This window comes from Hydra vulgaris, chromosome 11 (genome assembly GCF_038396675.1).
Source record: "Hydra vulgaris chromosome 11, alternate assembly HydraT2T_AEP".
NCBI classification, from domain to species: domain Eukaryota; kingdom Metazoa; phylum Cnidaria; class Hydrozoa; order Anthoathecata; family Hydridae; genus Hydra; species Hydra vulgaris.
The window spans coordinates 21,059,356-21,074,463 of NC_088930.1; the positions used below are offsets into that span (position 1 = coordinate 21,059,356).

The 15,108-nt window shown below is 27.4% G+C and overlaps 1 protein-coding gene across 3 annotated transcripts; it reads right to left on the minus strand.

The window, feature by feature from the left end:
• Positions 1–7,492: 7,492 nt before the first annotated feature.
• On the minus strand, positions 7,493–13,057 carry LOC101240371 (uncharacterized). Of its 3 annotated transcripts, none has more exons than XM_065810419.1 (2): positions 12,880–13,057; positions 7,493–9,484 (listed from the first exon to the last, which is right to left on the minus strand). In XM_065810419.1, exon 2 carries the CDS (start codon positions 9,355–9,357, stop codon positions 7,705–7,707), a length of 1,653 nt encoding a protein of 550 aa, XP_065666491.1. In that variant the 5' UTR covers positions 9,358–9,484; positions 12,880–13,057; the 3' UTR covers positions 7,493–7,704. The 3 variants fall into 3 exon arrangements, with proteins under 3 accessions (XP_065666491.1, XP_065666490.1, XP_065666492.1); XM_065810418.1 differs by lacking the exon at positions 12,880–13,057 and adding an exon at positions 11,052–11,219; XM_065810420.1 differs by lacking the exon at positions 12,880–13,057 and adding an exon at positions 9,953–10,006.
• Positions 13,058–15,108: the final 2,051 nt, after the last annotated feature.

Here is a 15,108-nt window from a genome sequence, read left to right on the forward strand (position 1 = left end):
TAAATCTAAAATAAAAAAATTGTTTTATAATACCAAGTAACATGAAATACATCATTAAACAATATTTAGAATGAAAAATAATACCAAATAAATGCTAAGTAAGTAAAATTTGTGACCCCCAATGCCAAGTCTTAATTGCACAATTAGGCCCATCATATTAACCTCCATTTTCCAAAATAAAACAATAAATAATGCAACCAAAGTTACAATTAATATCCACTAAAAACCGAAAAACAAATATTACATGGACTGGTAAGTTACAAGCCCAAAATACAAATAAATAAGGTATTATCAAATATATCAATTGTAAACAAAATTTAAAGGGACATCAGCTGATCGCATAACATCCAAATTACCACAAAGTTACTAAAAATTAAAAGTCACAAAAAAATTTAAATTTCCTACACAAAGTAAACAACCTTGACATTAAAGAACTTGAAATCTGATTGTTTTGATTTTTAAAACCTATTTTCTGCCGCCACTGCATATATATATATATATATATATATATATATATATATATATATATATATATATATATATATATATATATATATATATATATATATATATATATATATGTATGTATATATATATATATATATATATATATATATATATATATATATATATATATATATATATATATAAATATGTATATATATATATTTGCCACCCTACGTGCCATTGTGCGGTTCTAGGTGTAAAAAAAAAATATATATATATATATGTATGTATATATATATATATATATATATATATATATATATATATATAAATAAATATATATATATATATATATATATATATATATATATATATATATGTATGTATATATATATATATATATATATATATATATATATATATATATATATATATATATATATATAAATATGTATATATATATATTTGCCACCCTACGTGCCATTGTGCGGTTCAAGGTGTAAAAAAAATAAAATAAAGCGAACAAAATGTGTTTCATTTTTTCAGAGTATTTTTTATGTTTCGCATTAACCGGTAAAGTCAACATGGTTTCCCGGGAAAAATTTAAATCAAAGAATTACTTGTATATACATTTTATATAGGATAAGTATTCATTCAAAATAAAAGTATATCAATGTCTAAAGTTTGAGTATCTGCAGACGTTTTATTTTATAAAAATGGCTGATAGAACATCCTTAAGTAACTTAATGTCTGTTTCAAGATACTAGGACCAGGCTTGAATGGCGAATTCTAGATGTGGCCGGATATACGTTATATGGAGTGTGCGCCACAAAGTTAAGTTTCTATTGCGGAAAGCATTTTTGAGCCATTCTAACATGCAATTGGCTGTGGATGCTGCTTTTTCAACTTCCGCTCTGACTTTCAGGTTGTTTGAGATGAGAATTCCAAGGTCACTTTCAATAGTGGTAGTTGCAATTGTGTGGCGCATGCCATCGTGGTTTCCATGGAGTACTCATGTGATAAACGTTTCTTAGGACGACCTGCATGCATCACCTTACATTTATCTATGCTAAAGTGCATGAGTCAAGTGTTTGACCATGTAACCGCATTATCAATGTCTGTCTGAAGGGTTGTGATGTCCAATTCTGACTTTATGACCCCAATAATTTTGCTGTCATCAGCATATAGTAATAACTTGTGAACGATACTATCAGGAAGATTGTTTATAAACAAAATGAAAAGTAGTGGCCCTAAGACAGAATCTTGAGGAACTCCACTTGTGACGTTCTTCCACTCAGAAACATGTTCTCCTAAGACAACACGTTCCTTTCGATCTTGTAGCCACATTTTGATCCAAAGTAGCAGTTTGTTGTGAATGCCATATGCTTTCAGTTTATGTAGGAGACGTTTGAGTGGGACTTTATTGAATGCTTTAGCAAAATCGGTGTAGATAATATCAGCACAGTAACCTTGGTGTTTAGCCTCGGTAAGTATATTGTGAGCTTCGAGGAGGTTAGTCAGACATCCCTTATATATATATATATATATATATATATATATATATATATATATATATATATATATATATATATATATATATATATATATATATATATATATATATATATATATATATATATATATATATATATATATATATATATATATATATATATATATATATATATATATATAACCTATTTCATTAGTTTAATTCTTGGTTTATACAAATCTGATATGTTGTCTTATAATTTTATTTATTGACAGTCTTAACCGGCATAATATTTATATTTAAAATTATTAAAATTGAAATATTTACTGTATAAGGCATCCTATACTTTTTAACTATTTAAAAGTTAAGAAACATTAAAAATAAGACTATTCTCAGAGGTAGGTAACATTTTTGATAAAAAAAGAGCTCGTTTGTTGCTAAAAACTATATAGCAACTCTTTTTGCACCACAATATTACTAAACTTTCAGAAATTCTTACATAAGTGATTACTGCAAACAAAGTTAGGTAAAGCTACAGTTGAGCGGTCTAAAAGAATTTTAGTTGTTCGCTTGTGGCGCCTTCTTGTATACAATTGCCTAATGTGGTGACTTTTTAATATAAACTAAGAATTATTATTACTTTAGTTCATACATCGGTTTTATATACTGCTGCAAAAATGGAGTGCTGTTACATCAATTATCTCAAAGCCTGCTGCTAAAAGGGAGTGTTGCTACATCGACTAAGGGTTTGGCATTGTGAAGCAATCTTTTTTCTTTCATTATTTCAATTAAATTTCCTAATGTTTAAAAAGCCTCCACTGAGGAGACCGCAGCAAGCGAAAAAATAAAATTATTTTAGACCGTTTAACTGTAGCTTTACCTGAAATTACATCGTGTTTGTAAAGAATTTTTAATTTTTTTACCTAGGTTTACCTATAGCTCTTCATTGCCCTGTAGTACAATGATTTTTTAATTTAATTTACTCAACCTGTGTCACAAATCTTAATAAAAAAAAGTAAAAAATACAAATGTAATTTTATTTGCAGTAATAGTAGTACTACAAATACATTTGCAAAAATTACATTTGTGTTTTTTACCTAGGTTTACTAACCATGAGCGAGATCTCGTCTCGTTCTCGTTTCTCGTGAGAAATGGGACTTCTCGTGAGAAACGAGAAATATAAAATTCTCGCGAGAAGTAGAACGAGACTTAAATATTATATTATTTTCCAAATTAAAAATTATTATAGTTTACAAAATGCCTAATAATTTGTTTTTTTTTAATTAATTAAAACTTTGACTCTGTGATTTTAATTAGATTTTTAATTAGATTCTTTTTTTAAATCTAATTAAAAAATTTTAATTAGATTTTAAATACAAAAACTTTTTGTATAAAATGGTGCACTTTCGACTTAATTTCATTAGTTTACCAGTGGAATTCAACTTGACACATATTGTTCATATTGAAAAGAAATACTCTTGCCTCATTTCAACGATCAAAAATGTCACCAAGAAAAAACAAAATCTGGAGATATTTTCAAAAAACAAGTGACGGTGCTGAATGCAAGGCGTGCAAAAAGTTTTTGAAAACAAAAGATGGAAACACAAGCGGACTTCATCGTCACCTCGAAAAAAACTGACGACACTCTTCTTCCTCCTCCGAAACAGAAACAACGAACCATGGTCGAAATGCTTGAAACAAAGTCCAAATATGACAAAGACAATTCCATTCAAAAACAGTTTGACTCTGCAATGCTGGATTACTTTTGCACTGATCTGGCATCCTTTTCAGCATTCGAAGGAAGAGGTTTCAAGAAATTGTTTGACATTGCAAACCCTAAACTGAGCCTTCATCACAGAACAACATATTTAAGAAAGCTTTCAATTCGGTCAAGAGAAGTTCTAGCTGGAATGAAGAGCATAATAACGGAGATTACGCCAAATCTAAAAAGTGCTGCATTTACTTCTGACCTTTGGACTTCTAGAGCTCAGGACAGCTACATCTCTTGGACTTTTCATGCTATTGACGAAAATTGGAGACTACATCACTGGACACCCCATGTCCAACAGTTCCCAGGCAGACACACAGGTATCTTAATTGAAGGAAAGCTGGATTCTTTCTTAGAAGAACTAAATTTGCCTGCTGATTTGCCAATGTACTGCGTGAACGACCAGGCAAGAAACATGAAACTTGCAGTCAAATTGTCAAAGCGCCTTGACCAATACTTGTGCAACAATCATATTTTGCAATGAGCAGTTCGAGACTCATTTGGAATGACTGCTGGAATGGATGATGCGTTGCAAACATGCAAAGATTTGGCTTCTTTAACTCACCAGTCAATAGTTGCAGCTGAGTTGCTTGAATCAGAATCAGACGCTCCAGGAATCAATTTTAGACAGTTACGCCAATCTGTTGACACAAGATGGAATAGTGAATTGGATTGCATGGCTTCTGTCCTACATCTAAAGAGTGCAATTATCAGCTTATGTGCAAATGAATATATTTTTTCTTCAAAGGCCATCAGTGCATCACAGTGGAAATCAATCGAGGTAGCAGTAGAAATTTTGGCACCACTTAAAGAAGCTACAGAAACAGAGTCTCTTTCAACAATTAACACTGTCGCCGACTCTCTTTATTTAATCCATGACAAAATTGATCAATTTATTGAGACGGATGAAAAAATGGCTAAGGTGTCTTGTATGCAAAAAACTTGAAAAGCTGCATTGAGAAATGATTTCCTCTTTGTCACACTGGAAACTTATTGATTGCTGCAGCAAACTTCTTAAATCCTGCTTTAAAGGGACTTCACTTGAAGCTCTTCAAAAAGTTTCAAACAACCAAAGAATGGTTAGCCTCACAGGTTAAGGATAATATTGAGTGCCAACCTGTTGCCAGAGTCCTTTCAGCAGATTTGTCTCCTAATTCAAAACTGAAACGCAAGTTAAACGTCAGACTTGAAATACAAGAGCCAATATCTGAACTGAATCCTATTTTGAGCAAAATGTGCCAGTATGAATATCTCCCTGATGCCAAAAAAAACTTTCCGATTTTTGATTGGTGGAAATTGCATTCAAATACACTGCCAGAACTCTCTTCATTAGCGAGACAAATTTTAGCTATTCCAGCAAGTTCAACTAAATCGGATAGAGCTTTTAGCTCAGGTGGAAATGTCGTCCGATCATCCAGACACAACTTACACCCAGAAAAAGTATAACAAATCATCTTTATCAGAGAAAACATTGTCTTGTTGGAAAAATTTAGCAAAAAAATTCTGAATTAATATTTGAAAAAGTTGTTTACATTTGACAAATGTCATTTGTGTCTATTTGTCAAAACCATGTTTACATTTTTTTTTTTTTTTCTTGGATTTTAATAAATTTGTTTTCAAAAGTTGTTAAATTTCTCGTCTCGTCTCGTTCTCGGTCTCACGAGAAGTACTAACTTCTCGTCTCGGTCTCGACTCGGTTTGAAAAAACCTAGTCTCGCTCATGGTTAAGGTTTACCTATAGTTCTTCATTGCTCTGTAGGAAAATGATTTATTGATTTATTTACACAGCTTGTGTCACATGTCATAAAAAAAAAGTAAAAAAAGAATTTTTTATTCCGGCAGGAAGCAAATTGATCTAAAAGATACAAATTCCGGCCGAAACATCTCTAGTAAAAAATAGATTCCGGCATTCCGGCCTGAAATATTGTTATTCCGGCCGGAAATGGATTAATCTAAAAATCAATCCGGCCGGAACAAAAATCCGGTACATCCCTAATTTATATGAAATTTGTATTTGTATGTTTATACAAAATTTCTATATTTTTTTTAAACTTAATTGGTTAGAAAATAAACTTTTTCAAATTGTGAGGCAGTCTCGAGATGAGTCACTAAGAGACAATCTTTGTTTTGTGTAAAGTTGAAACATAAATATCATTAAACTGCTCTAGGGAGTTCAAATCATTTAATAATTTTTTCACTTTTACGCTTATTCTTTCTAAAAATCTTTCAACGATTGTTACAATGCTGTTCCATCTGATACAGCAATCTAGCAGTAAACTAAGGTAAAGTTCGTGCTCCACTTTCACATGATCTTGTAAAATAGAATTTCTTATTGGCAAAAGGTTAAAAACCTTAACTATTTTTCTAATCATTTGTAAATCCGCATTTATATAATATCTTTCACATATTTAGGGTTTCAAACAGTTTTAATTATAACATTCAGATTCACTAGAGTTGTCACAAAGAAAAACTAGAATTATATTCAATCAACGCAGCAAACATTAGGATCTTTTATTTCTTTTATAAATCACGAAGTGCATGCCATGGTTATAACATAACTGGTGCATAAACAGACATCTCCCAAATTTAATCACAACTGCAGCAGCATCAGTGGTTTATGCAACAGCATCTGAAAAGGTAAATGCTCACACTAATTTTCTGTATATTTTCAGAGAATTTCAACCACGCCTAAATAAATTAATAAGATATTAAAATAAATATTGATACTCAAATATCTTTAATTGTGTAGACTAGTCCATTCATCAAACGTCTTTCTAAATTTTCCATTTTTTTTATCTGATTTTATTTTAACAATAAGCTCAGTTTTTAGTATAGCACAACATTAATGAGTTTCATCACATTGTTTTTACCTTTTGAAAGATAATACTGTTTTTCACTTAATACATGACGAAACTCACTTTTGCATATTCCGTGGATTAAAAATCCATCAACGGCCGCAAATCTGATTAATATATCTGCTAAAGACTGTTTCTTACAAAAAGATGATGCTAGAGACTTATTCGCTTTTGCAGGAGTTGTCTCACAGTTGAACCAGGTATTTGATTGTCATTTAAGTTTCTTTTCCAAATATCAATGTGTTGATCGTGTAGCAAATGTCTAATTAATCCACTTATTGACAAGCCTTTACAATTTAATAGTTTGTTCGCACATTTCAAACATTTGGCTGAAAAAAATAATAAGTTAATTAAAAAAATTTTTTAAACTCAACCAATTTAAATAACTAAATTGAAATTGTCAATACGCGAAAGAACCCAACGCTATTTAAAATTTATTGAATAATAAATTTAGTTATAAATTTTAAAGAATAGCTAGCGTTTTGCATTTGATATATATATATATATATATATATATATATATATATATATATATATATATATATATATATATATATATATATATATATATATATATATATATATATATATATATATATATAATTATATAAATATTATAGGTTATAAATACATTATGTAGCCACGATGCTGAGGTGCAGGCTTTTACTATTAAACTTGAAGGTAAAAAATTACATAAATATAATTATTGTTCCGTCAGGAATTTTTTTAACAATTCCGGCAAATCCGGTTCCGGCCGGAATTCACAATTTCCAATTCGGTACACCCCTATATACAATTTTGAAATAAAATAAGTGTTTTGTCATTAAAATTTAGTTGCGGTCGGCGCTCTTTTGTTTATTTATTTAAGAAATGATTTTTTCCCCGAAAATACATTTTAAATTTTCATTATCCCGAGATAAAAATTCAATATAAAGGCAAGGTTTTCATTTATTTAAAACTGCATAAATTTTTATTTTTCTAAATATTTAATACAAAAATATTAAACTTTTTTACATTTTATACATAGTATAAATCTATCTACTTACATAATTCATATAAATATTTTTTTTCTACTATAGTATAGAATAACATTATTTACAACATAAGAACACGTGATATAACTCTCATATTTTGAAATGCATTCACATCTTAATGTTTTTTTTCTTTTGAAAATATTCTGTTTTGTTTTTTAATTCAAGTTCAGGATTTTGTTTTGGAAATTCCATCAAAGTATTAGGAAGAGAACACGTTTTAATAACGTGCGATCTATCTTTAGAGCTGTGTTTTATAAATAGTTCTTCAATCCATTCTTGAAAGTTTCCACCTCCAAGTGTAAATAGAGACTCTCCCATGCTTAAAATATTCATTTCAACAATAGCAATTTCACCTCGATCATACAAACCATAATTGCTTGCATGAAATACGTGCGGATTACCTAATTCTTTAATCAAATAATTTAGTGTGCGATTACGTTTATGGAAGTGTGTACTTTCAACTAGTGTATCAGAACCGTCTTTTAGATCATTAGCTAAAAATATTTTGTAAGTTGCTTTTTTAAGTCTTATTTTTTCGCATAACTGTTGTATACAATTGCGTGTTGCACGAAATCCCTTTCCTAAAAGATGACGTTCGCTACGAACATGTATTGATATAAAGGGTTGCTGCATAATGTTTTTGACGTAATCATATGCTATATCTATTAGGCGCTGGCTGTGCTGAATGTCATAAGAATGTAACTGTTTTTTTATAAATGGCGATATTGGAAAGTGCGTTCTTCTTACGCCATTTCCCTTCCAAGATACTATTCCAACGCACTGACTACCTTTTAATATAAGATTTTCAAGTTGGTTACTTGTTTTTATAATTTCTGGGTTAACACACACATATCGATTCACTTTAACGTTCAAAAATTCTGCTATCTGTGATTGTTTAACAAAGCTGCACTCAATCCACCCATTGTTTTTAGAAGCTTCATCTAAAATATGTTCATACTGAACATTAGTCTTTTGATACCACCTGGAAAATTCATTTAAAGATATTGAATCATTGTAAAGAAAATGAATAACTACATCCAAAGTTTTGCATTCTTTTGAAAATTCTTTAAAAGTGACAAGGCTTGAATAACCATGAGATGACATTTGAGAATGCAAATGATCAACATTAAAATACCGATCAAGTTCGCTAAATTTATTTCCTTTGTATTCTTCATCATTGCTTAGATTTAGTTTTTTTGCTTCTAGAAACCTTGAAAATGAAAGTCCAAGTTTAAGGCCGCAAAAGCGCGAGTTATTGACAAAAGGCATTACAAGATGACGACCAGTGTCCGTTGCCAGTGATGATAACGAAAGAAAGTTTTTTGTAGCTTTTGCAAGTTGTTCATAGTGGCGCAAAGCAAAAATATACTTTTTCTTTTCATGTATAAATTTTTTATAAACACTTTTACTTTCGTATGTTAACTGATCTTGTCGAATTTGCTTAATTTTTGTTTCGTCAAGCTGTATATCTCCATTTTCGTACTGTTTTTTTGATATAAAAATAAGTTCCTTGCTAGCTAGTTCTTCTGTTTCGTCATCAATATTAGTTGAAAATTTAATTTTCCTTTCAAATTTGTTTGAGTCGAATGCTTTTTCTTTTGTAACTATGTAGCTAAACTCCAATTCGTCGCTAGTGAACCAATTAACACTGCACGACGTCAGAAAATTATTTGAGTATAAAAAATAGATCAAGATATAAAAAATCAAAAATGCGCCAGAAAAAATACATTTTTTACTAAACTTCATCTGTAAAAACTTCATAGCTAAAACTTTTTTTCTGCGGTTTCTAAGCCGGTTTATTGCATAGTCGGTATAAAATCCTGTTAATTTTCACGTGATACAATATTGCACTTCCTGACCACATCCGTTTTTTAATGTTATTTTATCTCTAAAAGATATAAATTTAAAATAAATTGTTTACTATCTTTAATTTTGTTATTCTATCTTAAAAAGATATAAAACAAAAACATGATTTTTTTATAAAATAAAAAGTAATTGTTTACAAAGTGCATAGTAAAGTGCTTTAAAACAAATTTAAATATCCTAAAAATTGTTTGTATTAAACCAAGTTTTATGTATCATTAAACTTTTATGTATCATATCTAGTTAACACCGTTGCTTCAAATATAATAACAAATATAATAACCAATATCAAAAATATTAATCGATTATCTCAATAATCATCCATCGTTTAAGATAATCGTTTGGATAAAATACACTTTGTTTGGAAGCTTTTATAACGACTGTGTAATTACAGAGGATATATTAAAAGTAAAAATTAAAAAAAATGGATTTTTTTTAGATAAATTAACAAACATAAACGTTTCAAACAAATTTGCTTACTTTTCAAACTTACCTTATTTAAAATAAAAAATAAATGTTATAGAGACTGAAGAAATTTTTAAAATAGTAAGTTATTGAAAAAAAAAGTTTGAAATAAGAAAAACATTACAAAATATTACAAAAACCAATTTAAATAACTAAATTGAAATTGTCAATACGCGAAAGAACCCAACGCTATTTAAAATTTATTGAATAATAAATTTAGTTATAAATTTTCCGTTTTTTAATGTTATTTTATCTCTAAAAGATATAAATTTAAAATAAATTGTTTACTATCTTTAATTTTGTTATTCTATCTTAAAAAGATATAAAACAAAAACATGATTTTTTTATAAAATAAAAAGTAATTGTTTACAAAGTGCATAGTAAAGTGCTTTAAAACAAATTTAAATATCCTAAAAATTGTTTGTATTAAACCAAGTTTTATGTATCATTAAACTTTTATGTATCATATCTAGTTAACACCGTTGCTTCAAATATAATAACAAATATAATAACCAATATCAAAAATATTAATCGATTATCTCAATAATCATCCATCGTTTAAGATAATCGTTTGGATAAAATACACTTTGTTTGGAAGCTTTTATAACGACTGTGTAATTACAGAGGATATATTAAAAGTAAAAATTAAAAAAAATGGATTTTTTTTAGATAAATTAACAAACATAAACGTTTCAAACAAATTTGCTTACTTTTCAAACTTACCTTATTTAAAATAAAAAATAAATGTTATAGAGACTGAAGAAATTTTTAAAATAGTAAGTTATTGAAAAAAAATAGTTTGAAATAAGAAAAACATTACAAAATGTTTGAATGAAAATGAAGATAAGTGCGTATAAACTTAGATATTATTAAAACAAACAAAATATCAGTTTTTAACAAAGTTTTCTTAAAATGTTCTAGCAAGGATTAAAGGCGATGTCTGCTTTACTACTTAAATAAATACGAAGTAAAAAAAGAAAAGAAAAAAAGGATCAAAAGATTAACACAGTTATTGAAAAATGAATGAACTAAAAAAAAAGGTTGGTCTATATTAATGTGTTAAGATTTATTTTTTAACTTTATTCGCCTCAAACAGCAGGTTTCATAATGGAAATGAAAAAACTTACCTTTCAAAACTTTCTCAACGTTAAATCATCATAACCTGATTAAAAGTGTCTCTTTTTAGATTGAACTGTTACAATAATACGTGAAAGATCAAAAACTTCTAACGGCTTTTTTTCACAACGTAGTTAAATATGTTTGAACCACCCCCGCACTAATCAATCAAATATAATAGAATAGTTCACGAAAGAATTATTTATCAATAAGATATAATAGTTTGCAAAAGAATTATTTAGATTTATTTAATTTAAACAATACGCGATTATTATTAAATGAGTTGCCATGGTTAAAGTAATGAAAACCACATTTTTTCAAAACGGAATATTAGCTATTTACGGAATATATGTTATATATATATATATATATATATATATATATATATATATATATATATATATATATATATATATATATATATATATATATATATATATATATATATATATATATATATATATATATATATATATATTTATATATATATATATATATATATATATATATATATATATATATTATATATATATATATATATATATATATATGTATATATATATATATATATATATATATATATATATATATATATATATATATATATATATATATATATATATATATATATATATATATATATATATATATATATATATATATATATATATATATATATTAGAATTTTAATTAAAAATATTGAAATTAAAAATCTTGAACGTTCTGTTTGCTTATATGTGAGCAAAAAATCTATTTATTTTATTTTTAATCAGTACTTAAATAGTAGTTTATAATCTTAAACAAAGATAAGTCAAACCCAGGTTTCATATGATATAAAAATGATAAAAATATTACTTAAGCAAAAATAATACTTAAAAAACAAATTTTTTTTTCTTCTTAAAGTGTTCTACCATGGAATAGCATTTTTAACATGGAAGTACAAGCCGTCAACTTCCATTTCGCTTATCTTTTCGGAGCCGTCATTAAACTTTAGACCTTTTGGTCATGAATCAGAACTCTAACTGCGTTCAACTTAGTTGAAAATTATGCCGTTGCTTGAAAAAAAAGCATAATATATAAAATAATAAAAAAACATAATAAAAAGGTCTCTGTTAAGATGAGAAAATACAATTAAAATTTAATATAAAAAAATTAAACGTTATTAGATTGATGCTTTATCATCAAATGTCAACAATATTAAAATATTATATTCATAAATAAAAAGAAGTAATTCTTTTCGGAAGGAGATAAATTGATTGTTTCTTCATAAAAAGATATTATTAAGTTCTCTGAATTTTAAACCAGATAATTTATGAAAATTATTTTGAACCAGATAATTTATACTAGATAACACTACTGACTATTTATCTTTTTAAATCTTGTAGAACATTTTTTTTTTTAGTAGTTTGAAAAATTAATCAAATAACTTGAAATCAATTAATCTTTTACTTAATTCAACTAAATGACCGAATGGCAAATTTAACTTCAACTGAACGTGATGATAATATTTAAAATAACTGAAAAATTGTTATTAGTTGTTGTAAATTTTTCTTTTAAATTTTGCATGTGCATACATACATACATACATACATACATACATACATACATACATACATACATACATACATACATACATACATACATACATACATACATACATACATACATACATACATACATACATACATACATACATACATACATACATACATACATACATACATACATACATACATACATACATACATACATACATACATACATACATACATACATACATACATACATACATACATACATACATACATACATAATATACCTAATAATTATCCGCCTCACCTTATATATTTAAATGTTTTCATTGTATATTCATTTTTCTGAAAATGCAAAGCACTTTTAAGAATATCGCAATTTCTCAAAGTTTTGTTAATTTTAATATAGTAAAAAATCTGACCATAAATGACGTAAATATTAAATATATATCCTTCACTTTTAAAATTATACATTTTTAACAGTCATATTGTTTTTAATAAAGTCTAAGTCAGTACATTCTACATTCATAATCCTTTAGATTAAGTTGGATTTAGTTCATCTTTTAGTCAGTTGTTGTATAATGATGAAAAAACAGTTCCTGTTACTGAAGTATATATAAGAAAAACAGTATGACTTTTAGATAAAAATGTTTTCAATAGTTTGTCTTTTTATTTTTAAATCAGCAAGATAAAATTTTTATAAAATATTTATTTCAAGATAAAACATTAAAAAGATTAATTTGAAAATTTTTTTTTTTTAAAGTTACTGAATGAAGAAATGTTATATTGTCTAAAAACGAAATACGAAACGTTGCAAGCAAAAACAAAAAGTAACGGGCACAAATAAAATAAAACAATTTATTATTGAAATTTAAATTCGAATTTGAAAAAAATTTAAATTCGAATTAAGAAAAGAAGTTATTTTATTTGCACATATTTATTGTATAAATATTCTTATTTTTTTATTTTTTATGTTTTATTTATCGTTACAAACTTTATAGTTACAAATAAAAAAGAAGCAAATTATTATTAAAAAAACGCGAGAAAATTGCGATAAAAAAACACGGCTTCATAATGATAAGACCAAATGGTCTTATCATTGTGAAGCCGTTTTTTTTTTATTTGTGATTTTTTTTGTATAAATAATTTACAAAACCTAACGGTAGCATTTATTTATGCTAGAGTCGCATATAATAAAATGTAATATTATTAAAAATACGTAAATACATGGTTCGCATAAATAAATTTTTACCTGCTTTGTCATATCTAAGACAGGGATCGGCAACCCGCGGCTAGCGAGCCGCATGCGCCTCTTCTATCCAGATTGTGTGGCTCTTTAACATGTCCAAATTATATAGTTAGAATTTGTTAGAATTATATACTATATTTTAATTTTATTGAAAAAAAATTAATTTATTATAGTTAAAGTATTTAAAAATAAAAAAAGTTGAATAGAATTATATTAAAGTAAAGTGCGCATTCGTCATACAGTGATTAGAGTTATGGCTCAGAACCAAGAGGTTTGTGGTTTGAAGTCGGCTCTAGTCCAATAAGTGACATTGGTAAGGAGAGAGGCATGAACTTCCTAGTTAAATGCTCCTCCACGGTGCTCTGTGATATGAATGGGCCATCTTTGAGCACCTTAAAAGAAAAAAGAAAAAAAAAAGTATGCAATTATTTATATAGTACTGCTCAAAATTAGACTTAATTTTGTAAAAGTGCGTGAATAAAATTTGCACCCAAAAATGTCAACATCGTATATAAACGCCAAAGCCCGCTAATCGCAGGTCACAAAATCTCGTTTATTCATCTCAAAAATTAGACTCTCTTGACTTATGAAGAATCTTTAACAGTATCTATAATAAGGGTAAACCAGTTATTCCACCTCTCTTGTATAGTTCAGATTTTGTCACCTCACCTAAAGACAAAGCTGAATTGTTAGTTAAGAACTTCTAGTCAATATCATATTATGAAGAATCTTTAACAGTATCTATAATAAGGGTAAACCAGTTATTCCACCTCTCTTGTATAGTTCAGATTTTGTCACCTCACCTAAAGACAAAGCTGAATTGTTAGTTAAGAACTTCTAGTCAATATCATCTCTTGATTTCACTTGTCGCCTTCTACCTGATATAGTTGACAAACAGGTTAATCTATTGCTTGACGTTTGTATCACTCCAGCTTCTGTATTTAAAGTGATTTTCTGCAAAGACTCTTTTACAGCTTATGGTCCGGAAGACATACCTGTTATAGTCTTGCAGAAGTAATCTCCAGAGCTATCGTCTAAACTTTCAAAACTATTTAACGAGACTTGTTTTCAAGTCTGTTGGAAAACACCATCCGTTAACCTTATTTTCAAAATTTCTGGAGAGCGATCTGACTCGTTTAACTACCGTCCCATTAGTCTTCTTACTATCATAAGCAAGGTTTTTGAGTCTTTTATTATCAAACAACAAATTTCTTTACCTTGAATCTAATAACTTACTTTCTGATCATCAATAGAGATTTAGGTCTTTTTATTCTACTGCTGATTTAT